The 13,991-nt window shown below is 47.0% G+C and overlaps 1 protein-coding gene across 3 annotated transcripts; it reads left to right on the plus strand.

Moving 5' to 3' along the window:
• The first annotated feature begins 2,448 nt into the window (after positions 1-2,448).
• On the plus strand, positions 2,449-12,180 carry GLUL (glutamate-ammonia ligase). Of its 3 annotated transcripts, XM_030818788.1 has the most exons (8): positions 2,546-3,073; positions 3,875-4,230; positions 5,962-6,140; positions 7,427-7,588; positions 8,321-8,467; positions 8,836-8,963; positions 9,163-9,362; positions 9,997-12,180. In XM_030818788.1, exons 3-8 carry the CDS (start codon positions 5,975-5,977, stop codon positions 10,313-10,315), a joined length of 1,122 nt encoding a protein of 373 aa, XP_030674648.1. In that variant the 5' UTR covers positions 2,546-3,073; positions 3,875-4,230; positions 5,962-5,974; the 3' UTR covers positions 10,316-12,180. The 3 variants fall into 3 exon arrangements, with proteins under 3 accessions (XP_030674647.1, XP_030674648.1, XP_030674649.1); XM_030818787.1 differs by lacking the exon at positions 3,875-4,230 and having other exon boundaries at positions 2,449-3,073; XM_030818789.1 differs by lacking the exons at positions 2,546-3,073; positions 3,875-4,230 and adding an exon at positions 3,110-3,549.
• Positions 12,181-13,991: the final 1,811 nt, after the last annotated feature.

Below are 13,991 nucleotides of genomic sequence, written 5' to 3' on the forward strand. Positions count from 1 at the left end.
AGCAGAACAATATTGAAGAAATACTTTTAATCTCAGTCTATTTCTGCAGATTTGGAACAAAATCTTTCCCTGTAATTGCTCTCCCACTCCACCCCCCCGCCCTTGGACATGGCAATTCTACTCTAAGAGAGAAAAACATGACTTCAAAACACATGCAATGGAACCCCTTGTCAGCACTGATACGGTGTGTACCAAGACACAGAAAAGTTCATGGGTTCAAGCATTCTAATGCTCTTTTTATGGTGGGGGTGAAGAATGGGGGCAGGTGGCAATTTAGGGAAGAAGGGGAAGGAGAAGAAAGGGCAGCAGACACAGCAAAGTCAAACTGGATGAAACAGGCTGTTTTACTTTTAACTTCTCTAAAAGTACAGTCTGGGTTTCTGGGGGTGAACCAGTTAAGGGTTTTCTTCTGCTTTTACTTCTTGCCTATGCTCAAGCCTCCCTGGTCAGTTCTTGGACTCATCTGGGCCCTAATTTCATCATTTTAAGTAAATGTGGGGCTGGCCAAGGAGGACAAGGCCTCTCGTTCAGTCCTGAAAGAGTCAGTGGTCATGCATTATGTTCCTAACCCTCACAAAGCGTGCCCCTGGTCACATGAATGGATCAAAGCAAATCCATTTCCATTCTCGGAAAAGCAGCTCAAAGCACATGTTCTCTTGATGGTGCCCATGTCACTTCTGCGTGGTTAACAAATATCATTTATTGAACACTCACCCTGGACACTACTGGGGGATATGACAATGAATAAACTGCTCAATGAGGTCAAGACATCTAGCAAGGGAAGCAGGCACTCAAATGGCAGAAATACTATAAGCCTGCAGAACCGCACTCGCGCCTTACCATTCCATCCACTGTTATGCTTGCCATCCCCACCTCAGGTGCTGGTGGTGTGTGCAGCAGAGGCTCTGGCTTATGGTTCGGTAGTTTGGTATCTGGAAATGATTAATAACATCTTTTAAAATAAAAACATCACTTTTCTCCTCCTTTGCTCCCCTTCCTCGACCATTTAAACTCAAACCTTTACAGAAAGAAATGAAGACAGCTCACTGTGTTACCAAGGTTAAGTCCAGTTTGATATAATGAATGGTAAAGCATTACACTGAGTCAGAAAAGTTGTATTCAAAAGTCACTTTGGGGAAAGAAAGAATCCAATCACCTCAGATTATAGAACTTGGCCTATGATAATATAATTGCTGTTTTCTAAACATTTACGATGCACCAGGGACTACTCAATCTCTTCTGCATGTGCTATCACAATTAATCCTTTGATAAGGTAAAAATGATTATCCCTCTTTTATTATAGACAAAGAAACAGGCTTCATGTGGCTAAGTGATTTGGCCAACATAAAGCTGGTATGAAGGTAAAGCCCAGATTTGAACCCAGGTTTGCCTGACCTGCAGCCGTGCCTTTAGCCACCACAATGTAATGCTTCAAGGGGCAGCACTGAAATTTAACAAGGAATTTGTAAGGCACCTTACACAATCCAAAATGTCACCAGTCTGAAAAATCCCAACAAAACCCCTGTTTGAGATGAATGCTGCATCTGTCATGTAAAAGCACTACAGTGTTATACACTCTTAAAGGAAAGGGATGTTGACCGAAGAAGCTAAGTTATGTGTGTGTGGTCGCAGGCAACATTTCTTTTCCACATTTGCGGTACAAAACATAACCAGAACAAACTTCTTCCCTTCCTCTTCCAAAGGCACTGGAAGCATAAATTCTTGCTCTTTAAACTGAAAGAACCAATAAAAGCTGGACACCATCAGGTGGATTTCAGGCACTAAAAACAGAATGATCGAGTAATAGTACGGGTAGCAATATCTACCTACCTACCTACCTATCTACCTATGTTGTGTCTCTAGGTACATTTCAAGATTGTGTTCACATACACATTTTCCCAACCATCACGGCAAGCTGAGAGGAGAGGTATGTATTCCCATTTTCCAGATTAACAAGAAGCCGCACTTGATTAAGCAAAACCAGGGAGAATTCGTTTAAGGAATTTCTTGACAATCCCTGGACTTCAAAGAGGGCAAGTGAACACCTCGATTTCCTTTCAGCTGCTCCGGGGGCAGTTTGCACACAGAATTTCAAATCTAGTGGGCGGCTCCACAGGTCATTTTCGACGACCACTTTATTTTGCAGATGAGGAAACTTGGGCCCTCAAAGACCTGCCTAGGGTCTGGCCAGCGGTATGAGACAGGTCTCCAGACTTAGTTTCTACCGCCCTCCAGAATCCTCTCTGAGAAACAAGAGAAACAGCACGTTGATTTCCAATGTGAAATGGCAGAGTTCTGTTTATTTCCCCAGACCCAAGAGAGCCGGAGCGGGCGGCTCTTCCAGGCCTTGGGAACCCGGGCCTGTCCCCAGACCCGAGCGGCACCCGCCCTAGCCCAGGCCCGCCCAAGGTTCCCTCGGGTCCCGCGCCCCGCGCTCCCTCTCAAGCTAACCCCTGTCCGCAGGAAGCGGGGCTCGGAGGCTCCCTCGCAACAAAAGGCTAAATTCGGTTTCCCTGGTTCCGCATTTCCCCAGGGAGCTCTCCTCGTAAAACTATTCCCCGTGAAGGCTGCAGGGCAGAGGTCCAGGGCGCTTTGCTGGGAGCCTCGGGACCCCGGGCTGGGGGCCGTGGGGCGGCACCTTGCAAGCGGGCGGGCGGCGAGCGGCGAGCGGAGGCTTCCCGGCCTGGCAGCAACTCGCCCCTCCGCCCTCAGCCCTCCCGGCTCCGCTCCCCTCCCCCACGCCGCCCTGCCCCTCCCCCACGCCCCTTTCTCTTTCTTTCTTTCCTTCCCAGCTCGCTTGCCCCCACCCCAGCGGCGCCCGCCGGGCTCCTCGCCCAATGGCCGCGGGGCCCGGGAACGCATCAGCTGATCGGCCCGGGCTCCTGGCCGCTGGGAGCCAATCAGGGCACCGGGGGCGGCCCCGGGCCGCGGATAAAGGGTGCGGGGCTGCTGGCGGCCTGCAGAGTCGAGAGTGGGAGAAGAGCGGAGCGTGTGAGCAGTACTGCGGCCTCCTCTCCTCTCCTAACCTCGCTCTCTCGGCCTACCTTTACCCGCCCGCCTGCTCGGCGCCCAGGTAAGACCCCGGACGGCCCGGTGGCACCCAAGCGATGCGCGCCGCCCATTCTCTTTTTTCTGCCGCCTGCCCCTCCAGTCCCAGCCCTACGCTGCAGCCTCTCCCGCCCGGGCCTGAGGTCCGGCACGAGTGCTTCTCCCGCGTGCTTCCGCCGCCGGTGGCTTGGACCCGTCGGGGCCGGCGCTGGTGGGGCGCGCCCTTGGCCAGGCTCTGGGAAGGGCGGGGTGAGTTGTTTTGATCTTCTTTTCACTACTTGCGGCTGAAGCGCCGCCCCTGGAGGCCGTTGGGCCGGCCCGCGCCCTGGGGCTCGCAGTGGTGTTTGTGCTGTGGATGGAGTGGCGGTGTGGTCCCCAGTGGAGCGCAAACAAGGCGCTTGGTTGGCGCGGGCGCCTCGCTGCCTTCCTCGTGGTGGGGCGTTCGGAACAATCGTCGTGGTTCTGGCGATGGTTGAGACGCCACGATTGCGGCGTGTAACGGTGAGCGTTGTTTGCGCGGCCGGCTCCCGCCTCGGGGTCCCGGGGGCCTTCCAATGTGACCGAACAATGGAGAGCCCGGGCCTCGGCGCAGTCAGTGGAGAAGCCGGGCCGAGCGGAGGCAGCAGCAGCAGCGTGCAGTCCCTCCGGACTGCGCCCCCACCCTCCCCCGGAGCCCCCAACCCCTCGGCGGCGGGGTATGGCCACCTCCGTGAGGCCCTGAGATTCGGACGGGGGCCCGAGGGGCGGGGCGCCCACTTTAGGGACATTTCAGTGAGAAGGGGCTGCTCTCAAAGTGGATAATTATAACTCCCTCGGGGGCGGGAAGCGGGGATCCTCCCCCAGCCGCAAGTCCACGAAGAAAGCAACGAATGAAAATGATGAAGACGACGAGAAGTCGGACTCCTCGGGGTCGCGCTCTAGCTGCTTCGGCTTTGTCGCCTACTCCGTGAACTCCGGGGAGAAATCTCGAGTCAAGATTAAGACCTTAACCCACCAACCTGCCTGTTCCGACACCCCCCGGGCCGGCCGCTGTCTGTCCCCTTCTCCATCGCCCTCTCCCAGAAAGCTCCGGTGCTTGGAGCAGCTAGAGTCTGAGAAAGAGGAGAGGCGCGAACGCCGCTCCAAAAAGAGAAGGGTTAAAGAGGGCAACCCTAACAATACGCTTGACTTTCTGTGGCTGGGGTGAGTGAGGGGGCAGGGAGGACGACCCCGGAGTTGGTGGGAGCTGCAGAAACGGCTGAAAACTTCAGAATCGATTCCCCCCACGTAAACTTGGCACCGCGGCAGCAGCAGTTGATAGAGTGGCACTAGGCTGCTGGCATCCAACTCGGCTCACGGAAAAGAGCAAGAGATCCGAAACTGAGGCTTAGGACAAAGTGTGCGTGATATTGGTGGTGTAACATGTTGGAGAGGACAGCCGAGAAATTGGGTTGTAGCTTTTTTTTTTTTCCACAGAGTCTCGATCTGTTGCCCAGGTTGGAGTGCAGGGGTGCAATCTTCCGGCTCACTGTAACCTCTACCTTTGTGGTTCAGGCGATTCTCCTGTGTCAGCCTCCCGAGTAGCTGGGATTACAGGCGTGCACAACCACGCCCGGCTAATTTTTGTATTTTTAGTAGAGACGGGGTTTCACCATATTGGCCAGGCTGGTCTCGAACTTCGTACCTCAGGTGATCCGCCCGCTTCGGTGGGTTGTAGCTTTTAGCAGGAGCTAAAGGGTTCTGGGATGGAGGTGGGAAGTAGGATTTGGCCAGCTGAGTCTTCTAGAGGCAATATTGGGGTGTTGGTCTTCCCCAAGGGCAAGGGTGGTGAGGCTGTCAGAGGGAGAAGCAGTTATGTTTTCAGCTGGGCAAACATGGACGGTTGCCCATAGAAACTTTACCACTGTACTTCAGAACGTTGCCCTAGTCGTTGGAGGAGAACAATGTGTTCCCTTTCTAGCCATCCTGGGCCACGGAGGGAGGAGGGAGGGAGAGAACGTTTCCCCTTCGGCTGTTGTGGCTTTTCAGAGGTTTTGTGGTAGTGGCTGGCAGTTATTAGTATGCCTCATGGCTTTTAAATTTCTAGACTTTTTTGATTTAGAAGTGGAAATTTCCTAATTACTTGAAGTCTTCTTGTAGAATTCCATAATGTTGTGATTCTTACTATCTTAAGTGAGACTTTGCATGAGACCTATGGAAATTATGGCAGCATGCCCCTTAGAATCTGGCTTGAATCAGCTTTTGTTGTAGGAAACTGCTAGCCTTTTTAAAAAATATGTTGTAACCTTGTTTCATCCTTGAATCTAAATGTGTAGTGAGCTTTCTTTTGGTGGGGAGGGGCGGTGGGTTTGAGTTAAGACCACAGCTAGGATGAAAGGCAAATAGAAAAACAGAAACTGTGGAAGCCAAGCCTGTTCTGTGGCTGGATTTTACTTGTATTGGAAGAAGTTCTATGTTTTGTAAATTTGTGTATTGGTTTTGGTTTGTTTCCTCTGATAGCTTAGTATTTGGATAGTTTAGTGTTACCTCAGCTACACTGCGGGAATAGACCTTAGTCCTCACAAGTATAAATTCTAGCTTGGAAGCCTGGGTTCTGCAGTAGCTGTGGAACTTAAGCCTCTGAGCTCAGGGATGCAGAGGCATTGAGTTACTACCAAGGGCCTGATCTTTTCTTTAGCAGGCATCTGTGTTAATTGTTTCGAAAGGTGGTGATCAGTTTTACAGCCTATTATAAAGGAGATTTTTGCCTACTATAAAACTAATCCCCCTGAAAGAGTGAGTAAACGTAACTTTTTGTGTGTTGACTTCCACAGGGGAAGGAGTTGGCACTTACACTCTGACTTTTGATTCAGTCATCCCTCTTGAGCCATTTTTGCAGGGGATCAGTTTGGAGTGGACGTTAACAATGTCATTATTTTTTTTTTTTCTCTCCAGAACACCTTCCACCATGACCACCTCAGCAAGTTCCCACTTAAATAAAGGCATCAAGCAGGTGTACATGTCCCTGCCTCAGGGTGAGAAAGTCCAGGCCATGTATATCTGGATCGATGGTACTGGAGAAGGACTGCGCTGCAAGACCCGGACCCTGGACAGTGAGCCCAAGTGTGTGGAAGGTGAGACAGCAATGTGGAGTGGGGCACACACTGGGTGGGATCTGCAGAGGGGTGGGCAGCAGCCTTTGACTCAGCCTCTGGATTAGGCCTCTTTCTTCTGTTTGTAAAGGTTTCCTAAGGCAGGGCTTTTCAGACTTCATTCAGTCAACATTAAGCTCCTACACTGCCTCAAAGCAGAGCGACAGTGGAACCCTTGGTTTCAATGGAATTGTGCATGTAGGCCAGTGTATTGAAGAAAAACTAAGTCTGGTTTATGGAGAGTTGGCATGGGGCTTAGAGATTGCCGACCTGGACATCCCCACTTACCTGGCTCTAAGGCACCCTCAGAAAACCACTGCTCTAACCTGAGAATACCATCTAGTTTACAAACTCTCAGAAAACTGTGTTTAATATTCATATCACTGGCTTCTAGATGTGAAGCAAATGCTCTACGATGGTTTTTAAATACGACTAATTTTTAGTTGATGCCACTTTTGGAAATTCCTAAACTAATTGCTTATCCCTGTAGGAGCTACAGTTAGATTATAGTTGTGACCTTCATTTTTCAGTCTAGAACAAGCCATAGTCTTCCCTCTTCTGGAAAGGGGCCATAAGAAAGTATCACCTCCTACCTAGTTTAGGATAGCTTACTTTTCCTTTTTGAGTAAGTGAATGATCATAATACAAAGCCTGTATTGTGTACTTGTTATGTGGCAGATAGTGCACAGACACTGAAGATACAAAGTGAGAGTCTGGTCTCTTCCTTCAGAGAACTCAGTCAGCTAGAGAGACAAAGCAGCCTTTAAAACAGTGGGAAAGGTGGATAGATGATAAGGGAGCATCCTTGAGTAAGTCATCCTGCTAGTTGTCTGTTCCCTCATCTGTAAAATAAGGACATAACTTGCCAGAATACACTGGGGCATGAGGGCATGAGAAGAAGGAAGCGACACATTACCTAAAGGAAGAATCAGAATCCTTCAGTATCTCAATATTTTAAGTGACTGATAGGATGGTAGTGATAACAGAATGCTTCAGTTGTCTCCTGGAAGACATTTGGGAAGGGAGTATCTGGTATATTTCTTTTAAGGAATTGGTACAATGGTCTTACTTTGGAACTCAGATAGGAAGGGCTATAGGATCAGGTACAGGTGCCAGAGTATACATATTAATGATGGCATTTATGCCTTAATGAATTCCTGGAAAAGAGATCTTTAGAGATGGGAAGGTGAGTGAAGGGGTGGCTGTATTTGCATTGCTTGGAAAGCTCCTGTATGTTTTAAATGTAATTTTCCCTCTTTTTGCCCCAGAGTTGCCTGAGTGGAATTTCGATGGCTCTAGTACTTTACAGTCTGAGGGTTCCAACAGTGACATGTATCTCGTGCCTGCTGCCATGTTTCGGGACCCTTTCCGTAAGGACCCTAACAAGCTGGTGTTATGTGAAGTTTTCAAGTACAATCGAAGGCCTGCAGGTGTGTATAGCACAGCTATGGATGCCCCTCCTCAATCTGTGAATGCTGTGAAGGGGAGGGAGAAGACATTCTGAAATCAGTATTGGGAAGACTAGGCTATTGCAGGACTATTTTAAGAATCTGAGTGATTCTCTTCCCTGAACTTCTGCTTTGAGGAAGAGATAATATGGCCCATCTTTCTATGGTCTTCTCTGGTGGCATAAAATAGCATTGGATTTGTCCAGATCTGTTTGCCGGTCTTGGAGTCCCCAGTAACAGCCTTCCTGCCTGGAATGTAGGCCAGGACAAATGTAAACCAATGGACAAATGTTTCTCAAAAATTAGAGAATGGCTCCAAGTGCCTGAGAAATGAAGAATAAATCTGACAACCAGAAGCAGCTGTCTTGTGAATAGAGGGTTAAGTGCCTGGCATTTGGTGCTTGGGAGGTGGCCAGAATGCAGATAAAGTGAAAGTTGCCCTGTTCTAAATCCACTCCCATATGACCTGGTTGTAACTGAGTTTAGTTAAAACTGAAGTCTTTCAGAGTCTTCCTACAGATGTACAATTAACAGCTTCTCTCATTTTTCTGACTCAGTGACTCAGTGATCCCAAGAACGCCTGTACTGGCTCAGTTCGTACCATAGTGCACACCTCAGTTGTATAGAATTCAAGGACTATTCTCCCATCAGCATTGGTATTCAGCATCTATGTCTTTAGATCCCTGATGGCGTATTATTGACTCTTTTTTCTAGAGACCAATTTGAGGCACACCTGTAAACGGATAATGGACATGGTGAGCAACCAGCACCCCTGGTTTGGCATGGAGCAGGAATATACCCTCATGGGGACAGATGGGCACCCCTTTGGTTGGCCTTCCAACGGCTTCCCAGGCCCCCAGGGTAAGTCTTCTTGGGTTAGCGGTGAAATTCTCAGAAGTGTCTAACTGTTCAGGAATGCCCCTTCCCAGGGATGGGAGTGACTTTCTGAATCAAGAAGCAAAATAATACAGTAAAGGCGAAACAGCCCTCACATCACCAAAGTCCAAAAATGGATATAAATATATAAAGTAAGGTTTTTAGGGGGAACCTTTGGCCCCACTGAAGCTGTAGTGAAGAGGAACTCCCTATTGCCCCTCCCCTGCCCTGCACCTGCAGATGAAGGCAAGGATAATGATTCAAGAGGGCAAGGCTTAAGGGCCTTCTGATCTCTGACTTCAGGATTCTCTGGATTTCTTGACTCTTAGCGTTTTGTCTTGATGCTTCTGTAGGTCCATATTACTGTGGTGTGGGAGCAGACAGAGCCTATGGCAGGGACATCGTGGAGGCCCATTACCGGGCCTGCTTGTATGCTGGAGTCAAGATTGCGGGGACTAATGCCGAGGTCATGCCTGCCCAGGTAAATATAGCTCCAATCCATCAAGAAGGGTAGGTAGGTGCACATAGGACTTTTGCTAGTAAGGGCTGCTGATACACCACTCACTAACCCAAAATCTAAGAACGGGTTGGAGTACAGGTGAGAAGAGAACAGGTTTAGGAGCTTCCGAGTTGGAGTGAGCAGTTGGCTTTGTTTTAATGGCCAAGCTTCTCGTTTCTAGTGGGAATTTCAAATTGGACCTTGTGAAGGAATCAGCATGGGAGATCATCTCTGGGTGGCCCGTTTCATCTTGCATCGTGTGTGTGAAGACTTTGGAGTGATAGCAACCTTTGATCCTAAGCCCATTCCTGGGAACTGGAATGGTGCAGGCTGCCACACCAACTTCAGCACCAAGGCCATGCGGGAGGAGAATGGTCTGAAGTGAGTACCTTCTGCTGGGGCCATCTTTAATCTCTTGTGGCGAAAACTTGGGAGGAGACTTAGCAATCTCTCAGCAAAGTCTCCTTTGCAGGATGACTTGCAAATATCTGCTAAAGATGAGTAAACTTGACTTCTCAGTCTGGATGTATTTTAGCTGTTGACACTTGCCTTCAAATTCTCTCATTTTGTTCCTATTTGAAAAATACCAAATAATACTTTTGATTCACAGTGATAAATATTTGTTATAATTTATATAATATATATTCGTCATATATCATTATATAAATATATATCGTTATATATATTTGTGACATATATGTCATGGTGACAGGGAAAAGCTGACAAATTCATGCATTTGAAAACCTTTTAGAACTAAATTAGTAACAATACAGGCATGTGGATAAGCTTAATGCTTATGAGGGGGAGAAAGTTTCAGATGATTAGTCTTTTCAACAAATAGTAACTTTCTACTGCTTGTCGGGCACTGTTCTGACCACCGAGACACACAGGTAAGAAGACGCAGCCGCTGCCCTCATGAAGTATTTGTTCTACTGGTATCGTATTTTGGTGCACTTCATTCTTGGCTCCATACCTGGAGACAAGGTTGGACCGCCATCTTTTCTGTTTCCTCTAGGTACATCGAGGAGGCCATTGAGAAACTAAGCAAGCGGCACCAGTACCACATCCGTGCCTATGATCCCAAGGGAGGCCTGGACAATGCCCGACGTCTAACTGGATTCCATGAAACCTCCAACATCAACGACTTTTCTGCTGGTGTAGCCAATCGTAGCGCCAGCATACGCATTCCCCGGACTGTTGGCCAGGAGAAGAAGGGTTACTTTGAAGACCGTCGCCCGTCTGCCAACTGCGACCCCTTTTCGGTGACAGAAGCCCTCATCCGCACGTGTCTTCTCAATGAAACCGGCGATGAGCCCTTCCAGTACAAAAATTAAGTGGACTAGACCTCCAGCTGTTGAGCCCCTCCTAGTTCTTCATCCCACTCCAACTCTTCCCCCTCTCCCAGTTGTCCCGATTGTAACTCAAAGGGTGGAATATCAAGGTCGTTTTTTTCATTCCATGTGCCCAGTTAATCTTGCTTTCTTTGTTTGGCTGGGATAGAGGGGTCAAGTTATTAATTTCTTCACACCTACCCTCCCTTTTTTCCCTATCACTGAGGCTTTTTAGTGCATTAGTGGGGAGGAGGGTGGGGAAACATAACCACTGCTTCCATTTAATGGGGTGCACCTGTCCAATAGGCGTAGCTATCCGGACAGAGCACGTCTGCAGGAGGAGGACTTTTCTTCCAGGTAGCTGAAAGGGGAAGACCTGACTTACTCTGGTTAGGTTAGGACTTGCCCTTGTGGTGGAAACTTTTAAGAAGTTATAACCAACTTTTCTATTAAAAGTGGGAATTAGGAGAGAAGGTAGGGGTTGGGAATCAGAGAGAATGGCTTTGGTCTCTTGCTTGTGGGACTAGCCTGGCTTGGGACTAAATGCCCTGCTCTGAACACAAAGCTCAGTATAAACTGATGGATATCCCTACCTTGAAAGAAGAAAAGGTTCTTATTGCTTGGTCCTTGATTTATCACACAAAGCAGAATAGTATTTTTATATTTAAATGTAAAGACAAAAAACTATATGTATGGTTTTGTGGATTATGTGTGTTTTGCTAAAGGAAAAAACCATCCAGGTCACGGAGCACCAAATTTGAGACAAATAGTCGGATTAGAAATAAAGCATCTCATTTAGAGTAGGGAGCGAGGGAGGTGGTTCTTAGAAAGATGGTGATCTGGGGTTAGGCCCTCATGACCCTTTTGGGTTTCTGCCCTGCCCACCCTCTGGAGAAGGTGGGCAATGGATTAGTTAACAGACGACACGTTACTAGCAGTCACTTGATCTCCGTGGCTTTGGTTTAAAAGACACACTTGTCCACATGGATTTAGAGATAAGAGTTGGCTGGTCAACTTGAGCATGTTACTGACAGGGGGTATTGGGGTTATTTTCTGGTAGGAATAGCATGTCACTAAAGCAGGCCTTTTGATATTAAATTTTTTAAAAAGCAAAATTATAGAAGTTTAGATTTTAATCAAATTTGTAGGGTTTCTAGGTAATTTTTACAGAATTGCTTGTTTGCTTCAACTGTCTCCTACTTCTGCTCTTGGAGGAGATGGGGACAGGGCTGGAGTCAAAACACTTGTAATTTTGTATCCTGATGTCTTTGTTAAGACTGATGAGGAATTATTTTTTTTCTTTTATAATAAGAAATAAACCCCACCTTTATTCCTTCATTTCATCTACCGTTTTCTGGTTCTTGTGTTGGCTGTGGCAGCCCAGCTGTGGTTTTCTTTTGCCATGACAACTTCTAATTGCCATGTACAGTATGTTCAAAGTCAAATAACTCCTCATTGTAAACAAACTGTAACTGCCCAAAGCAGCACTTATAAATCAGCCTAACATAAGATCTCTCTCATGTGTTTGTGATTCTTTCAAATCCCTATGTGCCATTATATTCCTTTATTTCCTAAAACAGGCAAAATAAGCTCAAGTTTATATATGAGTTTTTAAAACACTGGAGTGATGTTGCTGACCAGCCCTTTTCCTGTACCTCTCTAAGTTGGGTATTTGGGACTTAAGGGATTAAGTTTTTCACCTAGTCTTAGTAACACACAATCTTGGCATTTCGTAGCCTAGAGTTTTGTAGCAGGGTACGAGCCCCACTCCTCCCCCTTCCTGTGCTCCCCTGAGTTTGGTTTTGGCTTAGCATAACATTGTTTTGACCATTCCTGGCCTAATAGAATAGCCTAACATACTTAATGTATGATTAACTGGCTTTACAATTTCTACTCTCTGCTGTCAGTGATTCATTTAAATAACAAATATTAGCTACCCTGCTACTCTGGTTGAAGCCTTCCAAGGCTGGCTATGCCCTAGGCATGGGCTCGTCCTTGGGTGTATCTTGCCTTGCAGGAACACTAGTGGACCGATTGTGATTCTCAAAAGCTCTGTGTTGTCACCTGTGCCCCTTGCCTCTTGCTCTATCTTGGTCCGTATATCTGGGAGTTCTTCCACCTTATCCTGGCCAATTCCTACATTCATTCCTCATGAGGTTGGGTAAAAGCTCCCTCCAGCTCCCATGATGCTGTGCATATACCTAGCAAAAAGCAATTATTGGACACATTGGCGTGCAATATTATTAATAGCACTAATACTACTAATAATGTGGGCAGTACTGATTGTTTTTAAAAGGCAGTATACTCTATCAGTGTAGGTAGCTGGGGCCTGTGATCGTTTTTAGAGATAACACAAGTTCTTCAGGCAACTATGTATTTTACACTAGTCAAGTAATCCTAGATATCCACGGTTTTTCTTAAGAAAGTTGGCTCCTGATATGATTTAATATTCAAAGTAGAGTCATCTACCTATTAGCTTGCTGGCGTGGTCCTAGTTTACGCCTGTTGTTTCAGCATGATTGTTGAGTACCCTCTTTCATCCTTAGCATTTTCTTGATTTTGTCATTAAATGATGTATACCCTTATTTCCATTCATTCTCTACTTCCACCTCCCCAACTGAAGTTGTCTTCCCTTTGCTTGGTCACCCTTACAGCCTCTTGGATGGTGTATCCTACACAGTATAAGCACTAAACTGAAGAGGCAGTGACCTGAGCACTTTGGATTTTGTTCATTGTAATCAATTGCCTGAGAAAATGATTGCATGAGAAGGAATTTTAAATTCATGGGATCAGAATTTAGGTGAAAACAACCAGCATATTTGTTTCTTCACCCTCTCACCTAGAATTAGCTTTGACCTACAGGTCACAGTGCAATCCCCTTGTATTTCTAAGGTGTTTTTTATAGTTCATATGCAGACAATGGGTTATGTGATAACTTTTATCAGTGATAGATTAAACAGAATAATGACCAAGCTTTCAACCTTAAGGAGTTAGGCCAGTATTTACAAAAGGAGGTCTCCATGAACTCCTTAAATATGAGTTCCCCTAATATCATCTTGCCAGGTACTAGATAACAACTAAGTGATAGCACAGGCTATAGGGAATTTGAAAGAATTCCATGGATGGGTGCTGTCTAGGGCCTTTTGTTGATTTTGAGACGGGGTCTCACTTGCCCAGGCTAGAGTATAGTGTAGCGCAATCTTGGCTCACTGCAACCTCTGCCTCCCAGATTCAAGCGATTCTCCTACCTCAGCCTCGCAAGTAACTGGGACTACAGGTGTGCACCACCATGCCCAGCTAATTTTTGTATTTTTAGTACAGATGGGGTTTCACCATGTTGGCCAGGCTAGTCTTGAACTCCTGACCTCCCAAAGTGAGGTCTTGAACTGGTCTTGAACTCCTCCGTCTCCCAAAGTGCTGGGATTACAGGCGTGAGCCATCGCGCCTGGCCTAGGGCCATTTAAAAAGCCAGATCTGTGCTGCTGTGTAGAAGGGTAGACAAATGGATGAGAAGTTCCTGAACTATTCCTGGCCCTTTTACCACTAAGTGAAAGTAACTTGCTGCCCCAAAGAAAGATGTCTCATCATTTGATAGGACTTTCTAATTGAACTTCATGAAAGCAAGAGATCCTGTTTTTCTTGCTCACCACTGTATCTTGGGACCTGTTGTAGTGCCTGC

This window comes from Nomascus leucogenys, chromosome 9 (genome assembly GCF_006542625.1).
Source record: "Nomascus leucogenys isolate Asia chromosome 9, Asia_NLE_v1, whole genome shotgun sequence".
NCBI classification, from domain to species: Eukaryota; Metazoa; Chordata; class Mammalia; order Primates; family Hylobatidae; genus Nomascus; species Nomascus leucogenys.